The following is a 22,496-nucleotide window of genomic DNA, read 5'->3' as shown; positions in this document are numbered from 1 at the left end:
TACAAAGCATTGTCTTCAAGAGGATTCACTGGCAGTGAGGAGATGTTAAAGGTGTGGGAGTGTTTTTTTATATTACGTTTCTTTTACTCAATGGATCCTGGGGCGTCACTGTGTGACCCTCCATTCTGTTACAGTGACAAAACGGCAACCACTGAACCTCTGACTTTTGTTCCAGGCTTTGCTGTCTGCATTTCCTGTGCTCTCCCAGGAAGACGTACAGAGATTTACTCATGGAGTTTCTCCACAGTGGGACATGGAGTGTGAACAGCTTCTCCAAACAGCTGTGTCCCAAGTTTCAGAGAGAGACCAGCCCCATGGTCATGTGGTTCTCATCCTAGACAAGGTTGGTTATACGGTCTATGTCAAATGCATAATAGCACTATTACAATATATCCCTTATGGAGAGAGAACTATTTCCATGAATCCTGTTTGCTTTGCAGTACCTGCAGAAGTTGCCATGGGAGAGCATCTCCATCTTAAATTCTCACTCTGTCAGCCGGATGCCTTCACTTCATTCACTGATTGGACTGAGCCTTCAGAAGGAGGTCAGATGAAACCCTGTAAATATCACTGCGCTGCAGTGACTGTGTTCTGTGGTAGATATAGGTCTCCATGCATTATTTCTTCCCCCTTCAGACTGACTCTCACTCCATCCTGAAGCGAGGCGTGGATACAAGGAAGGTGTACTATGTGTTGGACCCTGATGCTAATTTAGGACACTCTCAGGACCAATTCAAGGAGTGGTTTAGCCGGTAAATACTGAGAGATTTAAAACACGAAGGTGAAACTTGTTTGTCCCAGTTCTATTTGTAATTTATTATATCAATATTCTGCTTAAAGTCAACTGGATTGGGAAGGCGTATGTGGTGTGGCTCCTGACTCTGGTCAGCTGGAGGAAGCTGTAGCAACCAAGGATCTCTACATGTGAGTTAATGATGATTTTAATCATCTATGGCCAGAAGGCTGTTGAGATATACATACATTTCTGTCATTGGGTTGACAATGCAGAAGTATGGGATAAAATGATATAGTTCTGACATGATTGAAAGGCTCTAATGTGGAAATGCAGTTAGGTGACTGAATCTTCAGACAATACACATTGTTGAAAGGTTGCATTTATTTAATGGCTAACATTTTGGTGTGTGATTTGATAACCTGTTTTTCTCTTTGCTCTGGTTCCTGCAGTTACGTGGGTCATGGAGCAGGCGCTCGCTTCTTAGACAGTCAGATGGTCCTGAAACGACAGATGAGAGCTTCCTCTCTGCTCTTTGGCTGCAGCAGTGCTGCTCTGGCAGTGCGTGGGGACCAGGAAGGACATGGCATCATCCTCAACTACCTCATAGCAGGCTGGTGAGATATCAATGTGCAGTTGACTGAGTATCATCAGAGATTGGCAAATGGCAGGGTTTTTACCTATGTTTTGGACAGGTTAAAATTTAAAATTTAAAATCTCATGAATGAGATTCATGCACCAGTTATCAAATGATATTTCTGGGTTTTGGAAGTGTCTTTGTATGAGGTACACATGACACATTATTAGTCTCTGACAAGGAAAATCTGATTTTAGCCACTTTACAAAGGGTTCATCTAATTATAAGCCTGCTCCTGTCTACAATATTTTAAGAATATGTTTAAACCTTTGTCTCAGCAGTTAATAGCTTTTTCCTGATGGAAACTGGTGCAGGAGAATGATTAGTTCAAACTCCAAAGTTCTTGTAGAAAATTAGCATAATTAGCTTCATGGGAGCTGCTGGTCTTCTGCTGCCTTGTTTGAGTCACTTTGATTAACTTAACAAAGGATTTAAACCCACTATAGGCCCCCTTTACACCTGGGATTAGAATGTGTTTCTCTCTCATTACAGTAACTGTGCCATAGTCGTAAAATAACACATTTAAGCTGGAGGTAGTAGTGGAACAACTCCTGTGTGACGTATTGTTTATGGACTTTGGTGCACAGAGTAAATGGTTTTCCAATTGAAAAAGGCTTTCTATTTGTTACAAATAACAAATAGATTGTACAAATGTATTGTACACTTAAGCAGGCATATATTTTATATGATCAGTGGCTAAAATCAGTTTAGTGACCCATGTTTTCAGGGGTGAGTATATGTGTCTCAGGCTGGTTTCCAGCAACAGCAGTATGGAATTAGATTTGTGTCTTCTGAACAGACTATTCATGGTTTATTTTGGGAAACACGGTCTCATTTCATTCCATTCTATGACCTTTTCCCTCTTTAGCCCCTTCGTTTTGGGAAACTTATGGGACGTGACCGATCGGGATATTGATCGATTCACAAAAACCTTGTTGGAGTCCTGGTTATCTGCTGGATCTGGAGCCTCCCTCCTGGATTATATGGGCCGATCACGTCAGGCCACACATCTGAAACACCTCATTGGAGCTGCACCTGTGGTCTATGGTTTACCTGTCCACCTGCAGTAGATGGAATGGAAAGTCCATCAAACGTATTTTAAAAGCAGGGTATAAATGATTTTATGCAGTATTTAAAATTTTAATAATTTGAATTTCATTTAAACTTTTTGCAAAAATGAATGTATTGGATTGTCTTAATTTAAACCAATGCCTTATTTTTTTTAAACAAATGTAACAGTGTTCTGGCAAATTTTTTTTAAACCTCTCCCATTTTTATAAAGTGTTAAATGTTGTTTTGAAATTCTTTAATAAATGTGGTTTCACATGCAGTCTGTGGTTGTGTTGGTAGTACTGTGTTTCCTGACGACATGCATTTAAAGTGAAAGGGCATTGACACTTGAAAACAAGCTGTTCAATCATCATTGGCCACAAGGTGGCGTCGCTTCAAACTAATGGTGGCTGAGTTTCACCCGGAAACACAATCCCAAAGCAGGTCATCATCTGGCATCGCGCTTGCAACATGGCGGTGAATCTCACAGACCTCTCCCTTCCTCAGTTGGAGGGACTGAAAACTCAACTAGATCAGGTATCAAAGGAACATTTGTCGTTTTTATTTCTGTGTGTCGTTCTTGCATATTGACTGTATGAAGATGATAATCTAGACGTTAACGGGACAATGTGGAAGCTAAGTCCGGAAGCTAACGCTAAAATGATCTGTTAAATGCCTGGTGTGTATCACGTTACGGTGTCCAGCTTTCTATATTAAGTGCTATGTAACATTATGGGATACACTTTCCACCTACAATTATCTTGCATGTGATGTGCATATTTAGTTGATTTTTAGAAGTCTGGGCCTTTGACCAGTGGATGGCAACCAAGTGTAGTTGTAAATAAACTGTTCATATCCATAAAGTACTAAAGTGACCACATCAATAAGTTCAGTAAGCAAACGGCATCAATAAGTTCAGTAAGCCCTACATTTACCTTCCCTGGGTTTATTGTCTGTGAAACAAAAAGAAAACTGGATGCAATCAGACAACAAATCAGCCTATTTATTATTGTTATTGTTGTTATTATTAGTGTTAGTAGTAGTATTTTATACTAAACCAATAAATCTCATAGCTAAAATAGGACATGGGTCTGCTCCATGAGACCACGCCATAAAATGGATGACTATTCAAAACTGATACTGCATTTCAGTGATAAATATTTCTTTACACATTTGTATTAATCAATATTTGTTTACTTTTTGAGCCCCTGATCAGTTGGTTATCCATCCTTGTTGAATCCAGATTTTTTTTAATTCTCTGTTGTATTAAATCTGACCTGGCTTGTTTTCAGGAGGTTGAGTTCTTGACATCTTCAATAGGTCAGCTCAAAGTGGCCCAGACCAAGTTTGTTGATGCCAAAGATAGTTTGAGTGTACTGAACAAAAACAATAAAGGTGAGTAAAATTACATTTAAATTATTAATGCTGCTTAAACAGAGTTTCTGGAGTGTGTCTTTGATTTTTGTTAATATTTTCTGCATCCTTTCTTGTGCAGGGAAAGAATTGCTGGTTCCTCTCACCAGCTCTGTATCCTTCATTACAGTTTGTTTGTTGTCAGTTTAAATTGAGTACTTTTTCTCTTGAGATATACAATATGTGGTTGTCCTTGACATGCTTTCTTCTTAGATGTATGTCCCTGGAACATTAAATGATGTTGATCGTGTCTTGGTGGATGTGGGGACAGGCTATTATGTTGAAAAGGTAAAGTTATTTTTTTGGGGAAAAAAACATTACATAAATGCATTTATCAAAGAGGTCATTGTTATGTGAACTTCATTTTATGACTTTGTCCCTTTCTGTCTCTTTAGAATGTGAAAGACTCTGAGAAGTTCTTCAAGCGCAAAATAGAATTCCTCACAAAGCAGATAGAGAAAATTCAGCCAGCCCTTCAAGAAAAGCATGCAATGAAACAAGGTAAACCAAGTAATGTTTACCATCATTTATTTATTTTGTTTTGTAATCCTCTTACATAGACTTGCATTTGATGGTATAATTCTCTCACATCTATAACAAACACAGTGGATATGACAAATGCAAGAAGAATACTATTTTTTTTCAGTTTCAGCTGAGCTTCAGCCGTGTCACATGGACAGTAATTTGAAAGAAAATATGATGAAAGTACCAGTGTTCTATGGTGCTTTGTCAAAAACCAACGATGCGATTAATGGAAACAATAATGTTTACAAAGTTTGCGAAACAAGTTGAAAACAGAAAAAAAAACACCATACATGTTTATTTAAGTCACCTAGGGCTATGCTACCTATTGTGATTTAATTTGTCATGATTACAACCACAACCAGACAAAGTTGATCCACCCATTTACTTAATACTTTGTGTTTTATCTTGCAGCTGTAATTGAAGTAATGAACGTAAAGATCCAGCAGCTACAACAGAGCCAGCAGACATCGCAGCCGGCTGGACCAACCAAGGCTTAAAGATCTGTTACTCGTGATGATAATAATGTTTACTTGATGAATGGTTACGGACAATAAAATGCCTTTGGTTAACATTATGAAGTCACGTTCAATACTAAATTAGAAAATGATTTTGTTTTTATCCAAAAGGTTGTTATTTTGTCAACATCAGACTTTAAGCCATATTGTGAAAGTCATCAAACTGAATCCTTTGATGGATGACAGGATGTTGACACAATCTGTGTCTCTACATTTTGTAGGTCATGTAAAAATACTGTATGTGGGTGCCAGTTGCTTCTTACATCATGTAAAAAAGTAAAAATAACATACCAAGGCTTTCTTGCATCAAAGACATCACACTTCAAAAGATGACACACATTGCTACAAAACGCAATTTAGAGGTCCATATGAAATTCAGGCCCAAGGTTGCACTTTGGACATGCCTACCTTATGAGAACTAGTACTCACCCCTGCCCTTCCAAATGCTTGTGCATGCCACTGCTAGTAAATAATAATGAAACAATCATTGTAAAAACAAGGTTTGGACTGTTGCTTGACACCCTTGGAAGTGCTTGAATTCCAATGTGTTTTCAGGGTTTGAAAATGTTTAAAATTGCAGCTTTATTTCTTTCAAAAGAAATAATTATGACTAATAGTTAAATACAATAAGCCCCAGTTGATTGTTGAGTTGCTGCCATTTGATTATTTGGCTGATTAGATGCAGTTGATCAGGTGTTACCTAATAAAGCGTCCGGTCATTATTACAAGTCTTATACGATAATACTATCTCCTTTAATGTGATAAAAAGTCGAATAATTATGTGTCAGTTATTCATGCATAGGTATGAATGTGTAATTTGCCTCAGTTGCAAGTAAGGAGCTGAGAAGAAAGCTTCAGCCCTGACTAGCGCACAGAGGTCACACACACACACACACACACACACACAGCGGTTGCTACGCTGCGCAGTTAGCGTTGCTGTTGACGGAGAGGAACGTAAGAGCAACAGCAACAGCAGTAGTCTGTTACTGGGACGGTGGCAGACGTAGGACGCAGCTGTCACGTACTGGCTGAGCGAAGCTAACCAGTGGGATGAGGAATTGAGCAAATTGGACGCATTTTCGATATAACGGGAAATGTTTTTTCCCTCTAAAAGTTGTTTTTAATTAGTGACTTTCAAAGTTTGAAAGCTCCGCGAGGACGAACCGTTAGGACAGTGGGGACGCACACTCGGTCCAGCCGTATGTTACCAGCAGTTGCCGGGGGAAACGAGAGTTAGACGGAGAAACACTTTTTCAGAAAAGGAAAAATAGTGCTGATAACGATTTGACTCGTCGTAGAGGAATACTTCTCAATAGGAAGGTTACATCCCTCGGAGGATACAGTGAGAAGAAGGCGAGCATTGCAGCAGCATGGTAAGTTCTGGGCCTGAAGCTTGATCACGCTAGCTTAACATGCGACAACCTGTTCGCGTCCCTCTTCTCGATTGACTCTGTAACCTCCTACAGCTCCAAACTAAGCTGCCTTGCTTCTACAGAGTGTTACTCAACTACTGTGTTTCTCACGACAAACATTTACATGAAAATGTAAACACGGTACTGCTGGCAAACTCGGTCAAATTATTTTAACGCACTGTTGAGTGTATACCGGTTCTTGAGCTAGTTAGCTAAAGGCGAGTATTTGTGTTGTCGCTCGTTACCATATGGTAGACGACCATGTGGCAATGCTAATGTGCCGACATGTGTTTAAGAACACGGTGTACAATTGTAAAACAAATAAAATAATTTTCGTTCCCGTCAAAAGCGGGACCTGGTTTATCATGTAACTTTATACGCTGCATGTGTAGCACGTGATTTCTGTTCATTGAAAGCTAGCTATCAAAGGTCACAGCACTGCCAGAGCGGACATGATAACTTTGAAGAGTCGACCAATACATTATTCTGTACTCGATTAGACACAATCGCTCCTAAGCAGTGTGTGGAGTTCGTTCAGTTCATTCATCATTTTAACTTAAATGATTGTGTTAAGATTATCGTGCGTGTGTTAAAAGTGGCATGGGCACGTCTGCGCCATGTGGTCTCTTCTTTCTTCCTGATTGTCGAAGTGAAAACGCAGCTGTGCTTCTCTGTCCGCCTGCAGCTCAGCACACAGACCACACATGTTTATGTTTGTTATCACACATCGAGCACTTTATTGGTTTTGTATTATTGAATGAAGCGCACTGGAGTTGAGCCAATATTATGCAACGGGTGACAGGTTAACATGTATTGTTCAATCACGCCGCAGCTCCCGGGCGGACCAACGCCATGTAAGGTTACGTGTGACCGTTAGAGAGGCGGGGTTTAGCTGATGGGTACACCAATGAAAACTCACCTGTGTGTGTGTGTGTGTGTCTGAAGGATCTTTTCTGGCATAAACATTGACCTTGTCAGGACCAGTTGTCCTAATGAACACCAAACCGTGTTTCTAATGAGGCAGAATCTAATTTGGTTTCTTTTCTGTTTAGGAAAAGGTTAAATGTTTTGTTTACTCTGCCCAAATGAACAGAAGGCAAAGCAGTGTCCTAAGAGGAATAGTTGTACAAAGGTGTGTGTATTTGTTTTTGTTATCTCACAAGGACATTTTCTGGTATGGAGACTGACCTTCTATTAAAATTGAAATTATTGCACTGTGTACAAAGTTCAGTCTTAAATAATGTTTTGTGGCCCATCTAATGAGATGGTTATGGGTAAAAGTTAAAGTTAAGTTAAAGTTAATTTTTATTAATCCCCTTAGGGAAAGTATTCCTCTGCATTTTGACCCATCCTAGAATTAGGAGCAGTGGGCTGCCACACTGAGTGGCGCCCGGGGAGCATTGGGGTTACAGATGAGGTTTGGGTTCGGCTGTCCAAACAAATGGAAGTCTATTGCGTCCTAACAAGAATAGCTCCTTAAACCTGTGTGGGGCTTGACAAGGATACGGCCGGATTAGTGATTCACATAAAAACTCACTCATTGGTTTTGCTATGATATATTTGAATAGAATGTCAGTTGTTTAAGTTACCATATTGACCAGTACTAAAAGTGCATTAAATGGTTTGCATGTATTTATTCTGCCCTTTTTAAAGGGCTTTTATTATTTTCTGTACTATTGGACATGTCAGGCTACACTCTACAACTTGCGCTACAATTTTTATTATAAAATGTGTATTCTTCTTATACGAATCTTCCTGCTACTGTTACAATGTAAATCAAATTGGCTACTACATCTGTCCTAGTCCTATGTGAATAAAGATGATTGAAATACTGCTTTTCTGCTTTAACTACATTATCTTTTATTGTGTTTAACTTTTGACACATACAATCATTCAGGTTACCACAAAGGGAACTGGTCTGAATCCCAATGCTAAAGTGTGGCAGGAAGTCCCTGCCCACCAGGATGACCACCCAGAGGGGACAGATGATTCTCCTTGGCTGCAAAGCTGCCCTCCTGCTGAGATGACAAACGGTATGACCATAGCCCCCTTCTGTGCTGGGGTTTTCTCACTTAAGTTTTTCTGTTGCCTCAAAGTCAAATCCCCTCTTGTAATGTGTTAAGTGTGGGAATGGACCATGTCTGGAAAGTATTTTTTAAACACAACCTAGATAATTACAGTTGTGCTAAGTGTTAAGTCTGTGTCCTCGAGGATATGTAGCATATTATATAAGAATGGAAGAGAATGTGTGGTGTTGTGGTTTAAATGTGACGGTTATTTCACAACTATTTTGTCACCGCCTGCTTTCTCTATTTTAGGTTACTCAAACGTTCTTTCTGCAGGGAGTAAAGGATGCGACATTGAATGTCCCGTCAGTCCTCCTGATTATGCCCCTGCACCCACTGAGGATATGAACATGAATGACGTCCACCACCCTGACTTGGAGTATTTAGTCTGTGACCCACAAAGTGAAGTGGCTATAGATGCTGTTTCTAAGGAACAACCAATGTCCGAAGAGAGTCTTAGAGAGTCCTTGAAGAAACAGCTTGAGTTCTGCTTTTCTAGGTGAGTAGACATCCAGAAATCCACTTGTGTTTATTCTTTGCCATTTTCTTAGGACTAAAATGTTTGAAGCAATATAGATTTAGCTAATACTGACATTTTCCCTCTTGTACTTCATGGTGAGTTTAGCAATGTTTCGGAATGATTGACAGAATTATTTTTTTTTTAATAGGTCCTGGAACTAAAGTCACCATGTACATTTCCAAAAAAAAAATGTAATCAATGTTTTGTTTTCGGGTGTTTTGCAGAGAGAACCTTTCCAAGGACCTGTACCTGATCTCCCAGATGGACAGTGATCATTTTGTTCCGATCTGGACCATTGCTTCTATGGAGGATATCAAAGCCCTCACCACTGATAGGGACCTTATTGTGAATGTACTACGAGGTAATTTTACTGCTTTTACCCTGCATTTATTAGATGCTCTTTTGCTTATGTTTATTATAAGTTATTTGATAATGAGCACATGCTAGAGAGCATTAGTCTTTTTCCAAATGGGAAATTGGTATCTGACTATTGGACCCCAGTGTTACTGCATGAGTTACCAGTTATGTTTATGTTGTGTATTTTTTACAGCCTCTCCCATGGTACAAGTTGATGAAAGTGGAGAGAAGGTTCGGCCAAATCACAGTCGCTGCATCATTATTCTGAGAGAGGTGCCAGAAACAACACCTGTTGAGGTAAAGACAACTGCAAATTCAGCACTGTCCAAAGTTTTCTCATGTGACTGTAACGGATTACAGAGAATAAAGAAGTTGTACCTGGCAATCCTGGAGGGGTAGTCGGTGTCAGTGTAAGGACAGTGTAACATGTGTCTCGCATCTCTTTTGCAGGAGGTGGAGGCTCTATTTAAGAGCGAAAACTGTCCAAAAGTATTATGTGCCGAGTTTGCACATAACAGCAATTGGTACATAACGTTTCAATCGGATATGGATGCACTACAGGTATGTCCCCTCATTTTAATTGCAGAATGTATTTTGATCACCTTAGATTTGTGTTTCAAATAGAGGGTATATTTTTATTTTCACTCTACCTTTATAAACTAGAGATACCTCCACAACCTTGAAGGGGCATTTTAATGGAAGTGACATGTTAGTAATAGATGTTAAACAATTTATTATGCAATAAATAAATAAAAATGATGTCCTCTGCAATGGAGAGAAGCAATGTTTTTGCTATTTAAAAAGTGAATTGCATTGTGATATTTGTATTTCTTGTTCCCAGGCTCTCAGATACTTAAGAGAGGAAGTGAAAACCTTCCAGGGCAAACCAATCATGGTGAGTTCTCTTACTTTAGTATATTATATGATGGTACATGTTTTTAGCATAGGCTGGATCACTGTTTATTATTAAACTTCCCTGGAGCCCCACAAGACTAGTTGTGCCATCAGCTGACCTCACCATGTTGCTACTATCAAGGCTAGACTGTTTGGCTAACCCTGGGCCTCAAGAGTGACCTTGGGGATTTGTGTGTACAGGGACTTGATAAGCAAGGAGGAAATCCAGTGATCTCTGCTCCTTTGTTTGTCAGACTTTTGCACATTTCTCTATCTCCAGGCAGTTTGATTGCCTTTTTATTTAATCACACTCTGACGTTTACCTTTTGTATTTCAGGTTTTTAATATATTCTTTTTCAGCTGGATTTTGACATGACCTTGTGTTTTTTTCCAAATAAAGCAAATTGGTTTGTGAGATATTAATTGTCCTGTTTAAACCCCAGTGATGATCAGTATCGCGCTTGGAAGGACCCATATGCACTGTGACTGGCTGGGAGGAACTTTTCACTATGTTATTGTTCTGTGTCTCTGCTGTAATCTACTCTTTACCTCTGCTCCTCCCTGTACTCCCTCTTTCTCTCACTCCAACCTCCCTATCCCTCCCCTTCTTTCCCCTAGTCTGAGCAGTGTTTTATGACCTAATGACCGTGAGATTATGAGATCTGAGGGGATTTAAGGACAATATTCAGAGATGTAGTAGCAGCCTCTCTTCTGTAACCAAAACAAAACTCACTCCTTTCCTTCCTCTCCCGTCACCCACAGGCCCGCATTAAAGCCATTAACGCATTCTTTGGTAAGAATGGCTTCCGCAGTGTGGATTCAAGTGTGTTCAGTCAGCCTGCCCAATCACAGGCCCAGTATGGTTCCCCTGTCTATGTGCAGCAGATGTACAGCCCTCAGCAGCAGTACCCTGTTTATCCTGTGGTGTCTCCCTCCTGGAACCCTTCAGTCGTGCCTTACTTTGAAACACCACTGGTAAGAGTTTGAATCACAACATGGCTCACAAAACAAGATGAACACTTGATGAAATCTGTAAAGGTTAAACATGAGTGTCATTACTTAAATTTATTAATGCAATCATACACGTGTCAAGTGTTAAAATCTGCAGGCTCATGTCTGATTTGAAATTCTTGGCTTCTGTTTGTATCTTATGTGTTGTTTGAGCATGAGAGGAGACTATTTTGTAATTGGACCTCCCTCTGCCACCATAATGTCTAGGCACCTTTCCCTAATGGAGCATTCATGAATAGCTACACCGGTGCTGTTAACTACAAAGCAAACTCAAGCTCCACCAACACCCATCGACCCATGAACAGGAGCCGGTAAGTCGATGTCAACTCATAACTCATTTATTCACAGTAATATTGGCATGGCTAACACTGCTATAAGTATGTCATACTGTAGCTGAAATGAACCATTATTATGGAACACTTGTCACACTAGCTGTGTTAAGGTCCACCCCAAGCCCAGTTAAAATGATATGCTGGAGTAAGCTGCAGCAATTTTCTTTTTTTTAAATGGTTTGTTTATTTATGCCCAGAAACCACGTGAAGGGTCACCACAGGCCTGCTGACTGTCCCCCTTCTTCTCCTTCTTCTTTGGCTCTTGGGTCTCTGATGGACAGCCTGCCTGCTCCCCTGAGTCCACAGTCTCTTCAAACTTCAGGACCAGGGTCTCTGCACTCCTTCAGTCTTAAAGAAACTTCCTTACAGGCCAACTTTTCCTTTGGAGATCTGAGTGGGGGTGGACGAGGCAGGTGAGTGAAAAATATCCTGCTTAATGAGGCTTAATTTAGATGTAAAACCAAATTGTGATCTTCTAATAACATTGAGGTGCCTGTGTGTATTCCATGTAAATGTTAATTGGGTCAGAAGTAAAAATAAAATAAATGTTTTCAATAGGAGAGGAGGCCACCGAGGCATGAGGAGGAAAAGGGAAGATGAACAGAATGTGGTGAGGAAATTTTCCTCTTTTCTCTCTTTATTCTTTTCCCCTCAAATTACTTTTAAAAGTGGTTTCCAAACATTTTTCTTGACCAAAGACATCCTAAGGATGTGTTAAAAAGTAATGAGTTTCATTTTGTGAGGTAATCATCAAGTACTGTGTAAGGCTCCTTTGTCTTAAATTTGACTTCACTGAAATAAATATTTACAGCGTCCTGTCCCTTTGATGGAGGCCAGGGTACTGCCACCAAATTTTGAACTGGAAGCTTCCAGTTTTCCTCCTTTACCGGGATCTGTGGTCAGCACACGGGAAGAAACCACACCAGAAATGCGCCTCTCTGATGTTGTGCGTGGCCTAAAAGGCACTAACAAGGTACATTTTTACCTCTTTGACATGTTGTGCATTGGACACTGTTGAAAGCTGTGTAATTGCATATTCAGTTTTAAATTTTTATTTCTTTATTTATTTTAGTCTATAAGCCAAGAAGCTACAGAGGTTGCTAAACCTGCTCCTGTGACACTGCATACAGTGGCACCTTCCACCTCATGGTACAGTTAACTAAAACTGATATCTATCACTAACAATATCTGAAGGATGGACATGTGACAAAAAAAGTAACATTTCACTTTTTTATGTCAATTCAGTGTTTCTCCAGTGAAGGAAGAGGATCAAGTTGAACATCCTGTCCCAGAGAACCATCCAACCATCTCTCCATCCACACAGGCAGTTTCTCCAGTAGCCTCAGAACATGGCTCCTCCACCTGTAGCCAGTCTGATCCAACAGAAGTACCTTCTCCAGCTCCCTCAACTCCAACATCGGAGCTTGTAAGGCCTGCTCTTTTCCTTTGGAACCATACATTACCTGGTGGTTTCTTGTTCTTTCTTTTTTTTAAATTATTTTTACTCTCTTACCAGGGGCTCAAAAAGCTCAGCTATGCAGAAGTGTGCCAGCGGATGGCCAAGGACAAGCCACCAGCACCGACACCCTCTCCTTCACTCTCTGCCTCTTCAGCTAGCCAACCGCTGCAAGAGCTCAAAGTCAACAGGGGGGAAGAGTCTTGCCCCAACATTAGAAGCAGGACAGGGAAACCAGAGAAAAGTGAAGGCAGCCGTCCACCTCGTCAACCATTACGCTCTTTCAGAGGGGGGAATAACCAAGCCAGAGCTGGAGGTGCAGGCCGGAAAATTGGGGAGTATCAGAGAGGCATGAACAGTGGCAAACCGTTTACTCAACAGCGTGGCACCAGGCGCAGTGGCAAGGAACAGAACATTCCCCCAAGTTCACCAAAATGACTTAAGAAACATGAACTGCAACAGTAAACGTATATGTAAATATATATTATATGTAAATAGACAGATAAACATATATATATATATATAAAAATTGACAGCCGATGTCAAAAGATTCTCTTAACATTATTGCAGACCAGAAATGATTTGAATAAGTCAAGTAGTTTTTCCTTTTTAGGGAAACTGAAATGGTCTGCTGACAGAATCACAGACGGGGTGATGGAACATACTGTACTTGGTAGTGAAGTAATGTCACCATAAATGGGACAAGAGTGTGTGCACATGTGTGCGCATGTTGAAGAAAGTGAAATCTAGAAATGGGGATCTTGCATCTTCAAATGTTGGTGGAGCTTTATTAACATTCAAAATGACCATATGGCACAACTGAATGGATTTGGTTGTTTGCATGTGGTTCATCTTCAGCTTTTTGTCAGACTTGTTTCCTGAATGCTGACAAGGATGTACGATTATTTATGAAATGGAACATGAATCCACTGCATGATAATAGAAACGGGTTATGTGATTAACCACAGAAGGTTTGAATTTTTACGAGTTCTAATGATTATGAAATCATGCACAAAAGATGTTGATGAAACACTGGATTCATGGATTCAAATGTTCTAATTATCATCAAATGTTTTGGCAGTGTTTGTCTTTGCAGTCTTTGTGGTGCTGATGTGCTACTGCTGGCATTTGAAATAAGAGATGTAGTATAACGAATAGTTCTGCTATAGTTTTGCATGATTTTTCTTTTTCTTTTTACTCTTGTACTAATCAGTAACTTGTTTCTAAATTGTTTAGCTTTATTAGACATTAGCAGAAGCAGAAATACTGTTCCCCTATTTCACCAGATACTGGTGTCTATCAGAATCACGACCTTTGTTTCAGGTCTAATCTTTTCCCGGATCTGTTTAACTGTGACTAGTTTAAAGTCATCCAGTAAACTACAGTTGTTCACCATGATAACTCACTGTAAAGTCTTGACTAGGTAAGAAACGCATGCATACTTGTCATGTGAATAGAGTTTAGTAATTGGGGTGTTCATTTTCAGTATAAGGTGTAACTAATACCTATGAATGTACATTTCTAACACATGCAGGATGATTTTTTTTTATCCTTCAGTGAAAATTGGTCACCTGCTGATTAAAAGTGGCTGTTTGATGCTGTGGCCAGTGTTTTGATTTGGATGTGATTTGGAGACATTGCCTGCATCCGTTTTGATTTAGGTGAACGTAGTCTATCAAATCATGTAAATGTCTGTGTACTTAAGCTTTCTTGGGTGTAGATAAATTTTTTTCTTTCCTGCTGCAGAAGCTCTTTGAATTCCATTTTTGAATCAATGTTGTAGTGGTATTTGTGTCATATTTGGGGACTGTGGTGTTGACTATTCTGAGAAGGAAATACTGTATTGAAAACATGGTTAAATGGTCATCTTTAGATGACTCACTTGTGAATAGAATGTACTTGTACCAGCTGTGATAACTCCTTAAATCTCGTGGCTTTATATAATTGCAGAAGCAAGATTGGAAAGGTTGGGCAGAAACACAGAACATAAGTTTTTATGTGTTTTCATTTCATTTGCATGGCCTGTGCTGTTGAAAACAAATTTGTGATGGTAAAGAATTACACATTTTCAGGTTCAGGGGAATTAAACAGGCTTTTGTCTTCGTACAGTATTTTATTAATCAGTTATCTTCTATAGTGTATGATTTGTCTGTATCTGACCGTGTAAACTTGGCTGCAAAAGAGAGAGATGGCTTCTGCCTCAGACTACATGGAACTGTTCACTCACCAAACCTCCAGTGCCTTAACATTGTTTCATTTCACTTGAACAGAACAAAATAGAGCACATCAGGCTGGTTCATTTGTTGTCTAAAGCATGGTTGTGATACTAGATTCTATCCAATGCAAATCTCAGTTTATAGTAACTACAGTTGACTGGAGTGAAGCTTATCATGTACTCTTGCATGCTCGTCTGTCCATTATGTGTAAATGAGTCTGTTTTAACTTGCCAATGCAATCAGTCTTACATTAAATTTCTGCTTATAACTTTCTCATTCAAACTAGATATTGCAATTTTCAGTCAAGTAGACACTGGTTTTAACAAATACATACTTAATCACTGAGCATATTGTATGAAAATAAAGATTTATTTTTTAACATTCCTGTCTTTTGTCCATGTGAAATTTTGCACAACATGCTGTTTCTAGGGATTTTCGTTGGGTGTAATACTGGTTCCACAGAATAGTATTTCCTTAAGACACGTTACACAAGAGTAGGAGGATCTTTTACGATTTGGCATCATGTTTACTGGGGAGTTTCAGGAAGTTGCTTTTTCCCCTCCATTTACTTTGCATGGAATCTAATTAATGAAAAAATAAACAGGAAGGATATACCTGACAGGGTGTATGTACATTCCAAATAAGATACATTTAAGGCTTTCATAGTCAGAATGGCGTTTGGATTTGTTAGTCCTTTTATTGTCTCAAAATAGTCTAGTTATATTTTTAAATTGGTGGTTGGGTTGTCTTTCAGACAGCTTAATAATACATGACATGTCATTTATTAATATGACACTCTCCAAATATAATATTAATAAAAAGAAAAGAAAAACTAACATCAGTTTTCGGTTAAGAGTCTGAATGGATAAAACTGTAAACATAATACCACATTACATTACATAATACTCAGCGAAGTTGAGGTTCTCGCGGTGTTTGGCCAATGGAAGTGTCAGAGTGTCAACAACGGGTAGGCAGCGGCTCAGCAGCAGCAGTAGCTTCAGCTCAGCAGCTCGGCGGCGCTGTCTGGAGCAGGGAGGTGGGAGTGAAGAGGCTGTCGTCACGGTGGGTGAGACATTTTCACACGATTCAACGCAGAATGTGGTGTTATACTAAAGCGACGGAGTCGGCGTTCATTCACCAACACGAGAGCACATATTTATTTAGCATTAGCATGCTACTATTTTGCGGCTAACTTCGCGAACCTGTTTCCAAAGGTAAGCTAGCGAGGCTACGAGCATTAGCGTAGCTAGCTGTTTTGTGACTGTCAGACACGCTGGAATCTCTTTACAATGCGTATTTTATTTGCGTTGTGTCTAATGAGGTTGCACAGTGTTTGTATTATATTAGCCTTTACGTTCCTTTTCATGACACGACTGTTCGTAAACAAAATTATGTGCCACGGATAGCGTTTTAGCTTAAGGCCCTTCTTCGAGTCAGATCTTAGCCAAATATGTGTCATTTTATTTTAATCCACCTTTTACCCCATCACCTCAGGCACCCCATTAGATTAGAGTAGTATAGAGCCGAACGACCTCGGGGTAACTCGTATGATAACGTTACAGGACAGGCTGTGTGGGTAGCTTGTTCTGGCTCTGCTGCTTCATCGCTAAACGCTCGTCTTCGATTATCTTCGGACGAGATGGAAGCAAATGATACAAACAGGCCGAAGACAGTCGGCCTGTTTGAGCCCCGACGACCTCTCGATGGGCTTCTATGTGTGTCATATTGATAGTGTCAGCTCATGCATTTCACTAACACAGTTGTTGTAGTCAGTCCTCAACAGGTGCATGTAATGCAGGCTAATGATGCATGTTAACTTAAATGATAGGGAGGTAACCATATCTAAGTCTCAAGATGTTGTAACAACTCCACTATGCAATATCAATTTTGATAAGGTTTGGGTTTTTCCTGATCGACAATACAGTTACATCTGTATTTACTATTACATACTAAAACATAATAAGATAGTTTGCTTTGCTTTGCTTTCACTCTCTTCTGCAGAACCTGTGTCTGAAATGGGGGATGACAGGCCTTTTGTTTGCAATGTCCCTGGATGTGGGCAGGTATGATTTGTCAACATTACTTCATATGCACGTCTCCTTTAACCGTTTTTCTCACGACTTGATTATCCAGCCCTGAAACCCAACATAATACAAATCCTTGCCTTTTTCTTGTAACATGCCATGGGCTCACTGCATTTGAAATTAACGCTAACTTTACAGTGAAGTCGGTTCACACAATGGCAAAGTAGTTGATGATAATCATCAAGCACAACTAAGGCTGCTTTTACAGTGCCAGCCCTTACTGTTGGCCATCAGCATAGAAACAAGTGCTAGTCTTCATCAGCGGCACAGTAGACACAATAATGACACTAAACCATTTTTTTGTCATCCACTGTGATTTTTTTTACAGAGATTCACCAATGAAGACCATCTGTCAGTCCACAAACACAAGCATGAAATGACATTAATATTTGGTCCTGCCAGAACAGACTCTGTTATTATAGCAGGTAATGATATTATCATTTACACTAGTGATTATTGAATGAAGAACATTAATGATAAAGTATTGTTGTCGGAAAGGTGATATTTCTGTTAATTAATATGCTTTATGTTTGTTGGTTCCCCTTTTTTTCAGACCAGACCCCAACACCCACACGCTTCTTAAAGAACTGCGAGGAGGTTGGGTTATTCAATGAACTGGCCACTTCCTTTGAACAGGAGTTTAACAAAGCACAGGAAGATGAGCAGAGGCCAAAACATCCGGTGAGAAAAAGGATGGATGTACATGTTAAATGAATGGCACACTGTTGGTCTTCTTGCATTGTAAGATAAAATGGGACAGTCTGAAAGTCTATATTGATCTCCTTCTTGTCTTTTTTTCTGCCATCAAGGCTGCACCTTTACAAACACCATCTGAAGTAAAAGATGAGGATGATGAGGGTCCTTTAGAAGTAGATTCTTCCCCTCCTGGAAGTCCAGATTCTTCTTCGTGTATGTCAGACGACAGTGGCGATTCAAGGGTGAGAGGCAAGGTACAATGCATTGCTAGACTGCTTTTAGGTGGCTAGCACAATGGCTAACCGATTTAACATTAAAATCCAGATAATTTATGTCCCAAAAGACACAAGTAAGTATTAATAATAAATCTCTGTTCTTGGAGATGCAATAAACTAATTTAATTGTCAATATAAAATAAATTTTATGGTTTGATTTATCAGCAGGAGATTCCCACCAAGCCCAGCTCTGCTCCGACTCCCACCATTGTGCGTCCAGGTTCTCTTCCACTTCACTTAAGTAATGACTCCCTACATCCAACTCTGCCATCTCCAACGTCTGTTATCACTCAAGCTCCGCCCTCCAACAGACAGCTTGGGTAAATTGCAGTGTGCTCCTGTTGTTACTTGTTTTTCTATATGTTCGTCGGTGGTGCTTGCAAGGCACCATACAAATAATGTGTACAAAAACTCAGTATCTAACAGCACTTTCTACTGATTACCTCCCGTGAAATGCCCACACACTTGGTTTCACTCTGACATTTTGTCACATTACAAGAGTTGATCATTTTTTATATCATGTGAGAGACCAGGTACATGTAGCACATTGAAAAAGTCTCAGTGTGATTTTTTTATGGTACACACAGGCGAGTGGAGCACCAGTTAACAATTATTTGATTTTTGTCAGTAGATCCCCAACAGGTTCTTACCCATTGGTGAGGCACCTTCCTAATGGGCAGACCGTCCCCCTACTGCCCAGCCCTGTTCAGATGACCTCAGTTATATCTGTAAGTCATTTTCAGAACACTCAAAGATTAAACATTACATTTGCAAGGTATTTCACCGTATCTATTCTGTGTCTTACTCCTTTATTCTGAATGGCTTTTTGTTGAAACGTGCAGCTTGCAAGGCCAGTGAACTCAGTGCCTAACATCCCGGGGATACCAGGACCCCCAGTTGGTGGAGCAAGCAGTGGTTCATCCTCTCCCTCTAGTTATAGCCTGCATTCTGAGACCAAGATGGTGAGAGGTTATATTGACCTGTACCTTTTTTGTATGCTCAGAGGGATATTTCGGGTTTTTAAGTTGTGGTTGTATGAGGTAATGAGAAATTGTCACAGCTGACTGAGATGTGCTTGCCCCCAAAAGCCAGAATAAGACAAGCATGCTGGCTCCACTGTAACATGGATGCCAGTGAGGAGTATGGACACTCTAAAAAAATATTATAGCCACTTAACAGAATAACGCAATAGACCATCAGCCCTTGTGTCCCTGCAATCTAAAATCCTTATTTTCTCTATGGAATTTGGTGCAGGAGAGCATGTGGTTTAAAAACTGAAATGAAATGGGCAAAGCATGTAGATAAGTCTGTGATAACTACATGTGATCAGATATAGAGTTTATTTATTGAGCATGTTTATTAAATGGCTTTATCAGTTTTGTTTGTGTCCGTACTGTCAGCCATGTTGCAATAGGTTTGCCTTGCAGCAGGTGCACAGAGCTCAGTCAGCACTGTGCAACAATGTGTTAGTCCGTACCTCGTACAGCCACATTTTATAAAATCTTGATCTATCACTAAAATATCACTTGATCTACACGCCTGTGTGTTTTTGTAGCGATTAAAGGCAGCTCTGACTCATCAGGGCCCAGGAGCACAAGACGGTGCAGGATCCATCCCTGCAGTCCCACAGCGGCAGGAACAGAGCCACCAGCCCACTCAAAACTCTGATGCACCTTCACCTGCTCAACCACAGGTAATACACATGCTATATGTGCATACACAGTAATCATACAGGTAGGACCAGGCCCATGACTTTTAAAACATTTTGTGCAAATATTGGGCAACTCCCTTATTACAATTCAAATATGCATTTTAGTACAGTAAGTGTTAAACACTTTAAAATGGTAAGCAATTGCCATTATAAATTAAAACAAGTAATCAAGGAGATTAAGATGATTTAAGTATTACATGTACTGTATATGAACAGCAAATAAGAATTTGAAGGTCATCAGCCTTGGATGGATCATCATTCCAGACCTTGCCCAGCACTGAATCCTGATTTACATTTTGAACATTTTAAAATAGAGTTTTGTCTTTAGCCACACAATAGTTTAAAAACTGGTTAATAGTCAATGTAGCTTATGAGAAAGTAGCAACTACATTTAATAGAGCACTGAAATGATTACAGATTTTGGCCTTCTGTTCCTTTTAGAGACCATGCATGAATGAAATGAGGGAAGATGGGAAGCAAAAAACAAACACAGACATGTTTTTTTTTTTTTTTTCGCTTTAGCAATTACATGGAAGTCTGCAATTAGCACTAATGCATTTATAACAGAGTGTTTTGTTTCATTTCTTTGACTGGAAGTTTTCAAGTTACAGCATGTTGATGCCTTTGAGGAAAATCTTCCTTCTTGTTAAGACATCTCTCTGTAATTCAACATTCTCCAGTCCCAAGCTCAGCACATTCACAGAACCAAGGCAACATTCATACCACCCAGTTTTCTTTCGATTTGAAAATTAGGTTTTCAAATAAAAACAACGTATTCCAACTACGTATCGGCAGCAATATGTATCCCTGCTAGCACACCTGAGAACATGACATCACATTCTTGTACACTCGGCATGCACATGCCACTTGAAGCAGGCATCAGATTTTCTCCTGTACGTTTGTTTTCTTAGTTTCAGGAACAACAGTGTCAGTTCTGGAGTTCTAGAAGTAACTGCCTTCTGTTTTTGTTCTTCCAGACTAAAATGCAACATTGGAGAGCTTTCAAACTAAAACGGCGCCAGTAGCATTTTCAAATTTCTGTTTTCGGGGCTTGAAAACACAGATGTGATCAGTTTCACCCTCCCCTATTTCTCCAGGTATCTCCTGCTCAGCCAACAGGAGGTCGGCGGCGACGAGCTTCAGAGATGGATCCTGATGAGAGGAGGCAACGTTTTCTGGAGCGAAACCGAGCGGCTGCGTCCCGCTGCAGACAGAAACGAAAGCTGTGGGTTAACTCCTTGGAGAAGAAGGCGGATGATCTCGCCAGCATGAATGTCTCACTAACGGTGAGCCAGTGAATATTCAAATATTATACTTGCGTTGATAATGTGAGGAGGAGGGGCATGCGGGGAATGATTCATGTGCTTGAATTTTCTGTATTGCAACCAGGGTGAAGTAAGCCTACTGAGGAATGAGGTGGCACAGCTCAAGCAGCTCCTTCTGGCTCACAAAGATTGTCCTGTCACTGTCATGCAGAAGAAGGCAGCTTTCCTAGGTAACCATGTGTGGTCACAATCTAACTGACAAGCTCCCAGCACTGTGTCCCTTCTTATCAGGATCCATTTATCATCTCATCCATCTAATGTGTTTTTTTTACTCGCTCACCTTTCTAAGGGTGAATGTTTCTTTCTCTGTCTCTAGCTGCAGGAGGAGAGGAAACCTCCAGAGAGGCTTCGACTGAACCCATCGGCTCCCCGGCGGCTGTTATCCAACACGGGCCGTCACCGCCCGCCTCGGCCTCCAGCCCAGGGGCCACCATCAACGGGCTGAGCGTCCGTGCTGCAGAGGCGGTGGCTATGTCAGTCTTGGCCGGCATGGGATCAGGCCAGCCGGGAGGAGTTGTCATGGCACCGCAGTCACAGGCAACTTCAAGATGATGTGCTGACGCAGGTAGCCAGTATGAACTCGAGTGGCATTTGGAGGCCGGACTAGTGCTAAAGTGTTTGAATAGAGGGATTCGACCTTCCTTCTCACCCCAGACTAAGATACTCTCTCCCCACACAGCCAATGATAATCACACAAAGACCTGGCACAGTGCCTCCATCAGCCCTCCACCACAGCAGGCTCCCTGTTCAGAGAAGCCTCGTCTCTCTATGTATGTAAATATGAATAACCTGTCAGAAAGTCACTTTGCAGGGTTTGGGGAGGGTGGGGGGGGGTTTCTCATTCAAATGCGACGGTTGAAAAAGTTTCAGATTGGGCTGAAAAAGTTTCGGATTGGGCTGAAAAGTATGAATGAAATTTTTTTTTTTGTTTCACATAAAAATGCAGCTTTAGTCCAGTTTTGTCCCACATGCTGGCTGTGATGAGGTTGGTTGCTTTTCAAGCTGACGGTTTTACTGTAAGTTACCTTGTATTTTTCATGTAAGAAATAATTTCTATGCCTAAAACTGGGCATTTGTATAATATTTAGACTCTGAAAGTACCACGAGAGATGGCTGAGTCACTGACTACAGTAAAAGGCAGTGTTGAAAGTGTTGCTAATGCTCTTTTTCTGTTTACTGTTCACTCTGTCTGTTTGTTTTTTCCCTTTTCCATAAACTATCCTTAAATACACAATGGTTGAGTCAGCCGAATGTGTAACAAACCAAAT

At 40.3% G+C, this 22,496-nt stretch overlaps 4 protein-coding genes across 19 annotated transcripts in view; all 4 read left to right on the top strand.

The window, feature by feature from the left end:
• The window catches only part of espl1 (extra spindle pole bodies like 1, separase), a 15,115-nt gene extending 12,412 nt beyond the window's left edge, over positions 1 to 2,703 (top strand). For all 3 annotated transcript variants that reach the window (XM_044024116.1, XM_044024114.1, XM_044024115.1), the window contains exons 26-32: positions 1 to 51; positions 176 to 343; positions 441 to 545; positions 637 to 752; positions 841 to 924; positions 1,186 to 1,350; positions 2,239 to 2,703. The exon at positions 1 to 51 is cut by the window's left edge and continues 99 nt beyond it. In XM_044024116.1, coding sequence (XP_043880051.1) covers positions 1 to 51; positions 176 to 343; positions 441 to 545; positions 637 to 752; positions 841 to 924; positions 1,186 to 1,350; positions 2,239 to 2,440 — 891 coding nt within the window. In that variant the 3' untranslated portion in view covers positions 2,441 to 2,703. The remainder of the gene's footprint in view (positions 52 to 175; positions 344 to 440; positions 546 to 636; positions 753 to 840; positions 925 to 1,185; positions 1,351 to 2,238) is intronic.
• Positions 2,704 to 2,846: 143 nt separating this feature from the next.
• pfdn5 (prefoldin 5) lies at positions 2,847 to 4,932 on the top strand. Its single transcript, XM_044024078.1, has 6 exons — positions 2,847 to 2,957; positions 3,713 to 3,815; positions 3,916 to 3,947; positions 4,047 to 4,121; positions 4,229 to 4,334; positions 4,770 to 4,932. The coding sequence occupies exons 1-6, from the start codon at positions 2,892 to 2,894 to the stop codon at positions 4,853 to 4,855; spliced, it is 468 nt and encodes a 155-aa protein (XP_043880013.1). The 5' UTR covers positions 2,847 to 2,891; the 3' UTR covers positions 4,856 to 4,932.
• Positions 4,933 to 5,826: 894 nt separating this feature from the next.
• Positions 5,827 to 15,518, top strand: larp4ab (La ribonucleoprotein 4Ab). 2 transcript variants are annotated; one of them, XM_044024077.1, is made up of 15 exons: positions 5,827 to 6,246; positions 8,183 to 8,318; positions 8,604 to 8,850; positions 9,096 to 9,232; positions 9,422 to 9,525; positions 9,679 to 9,789; positions 10,070 to 10,123; positions 10,885 to 11,097; positions 11,341 to 11,444; positions 11,747 to 11,878; positions 12,024 to 12,075; positions 12,277 to 12,438; positions 12,538 to 12,614; positions 12,711 to 12,891; positions 12,982 to 15,518. In XM_044024077.1, the coding sequence occupies exons 1-15, from the start codon at positions 6,244 to 6,246 to the stop codon at positions 13,357 to 13,359; spliced, it is 2,091 nt and encodes a 696-aa protein (XP_043880012.1). In that variant the 5' UTR covers positions 5,827 to 6,243; the 3' UTR covers positions 13,360 to 15,518. The 2 variants fall into 2 exon arrangements, with proteins under 2 accessions (XP_043880012.1, XP_043880011.1); XM_044024076.1 differs by having other exon boundaries at positions 11,663 to 11,878.
• Positions 15,519 to 16,088: 570 nt separating this feature from the next.
• Positions 16,089 to 22,056, top strand: atf7b (activating transcription factor 7b). 13 transcript variants are annotated; one of them, XM_044024756.1, is made up of 12 exons: positions 16,089 to 16,203; positions 17,139 to 17,200; positions 17,550 to 17,646; positions 17,775 to 17,902; positions 18,031 to 18,171; positions 18,361 to 18,512; positions 18,824 to 18,920; positions 19,035 to 19,154; positions 19,748 to 19,885; positions 21,001 to 21,189; positions 21,293 to 21,398; positions 21,545 to 22,056. In XM_044024756.1, the coding sequence occupies exons 2-12, from the start codon at positions 17,153 to 17,155 to the stop codon at positions 21,778 to 21,780; spliced, it is 1,452 nt and encodes a 483-aa protein (XP_043880691.1). In that variant the 5' UTR covers positions 16,089 to 16,203; positions 17,139 to 17,152; the 3' UTR covers positions 21,781 to 22,056. The 13 variants fall into 13 exon arrangements, with proteins under 13 accessions (XP_043880691.1, XP_043880690.1, XP_043880686.1 ...); XM_044024755.1 differs by having other exon boundaries at positions 18,358 to 18,512; positions 18,821 to 18,920; XM_044024751.1 differs by having other exon boundaries at positions 16,136 to 16,199; positions 18,031 to 18,159.
• Positions 22,057 to 22,496: the final 440 nt, after the last annotated feature.

This window comes from Solea senegalensis, linkage group LG4 (assembly GCF_019176455.1).
Source record: "Solea senegalensis isolate Sse05_10M linkage group LG4, IFAPA_SoseM_1, whole genome shotgun sequence".
In the NCBI taxonomy this organism is placed as follows: domain Eukaryota; kingdom Metazoa; phylum Chordata; class Actinopteri; order Pleuronectiformes; family Soleidae; genus Solea; species Solea senegalensis.
This window is presented reverse-complemented; position numbering and strand designations above follow the sequence as displayed.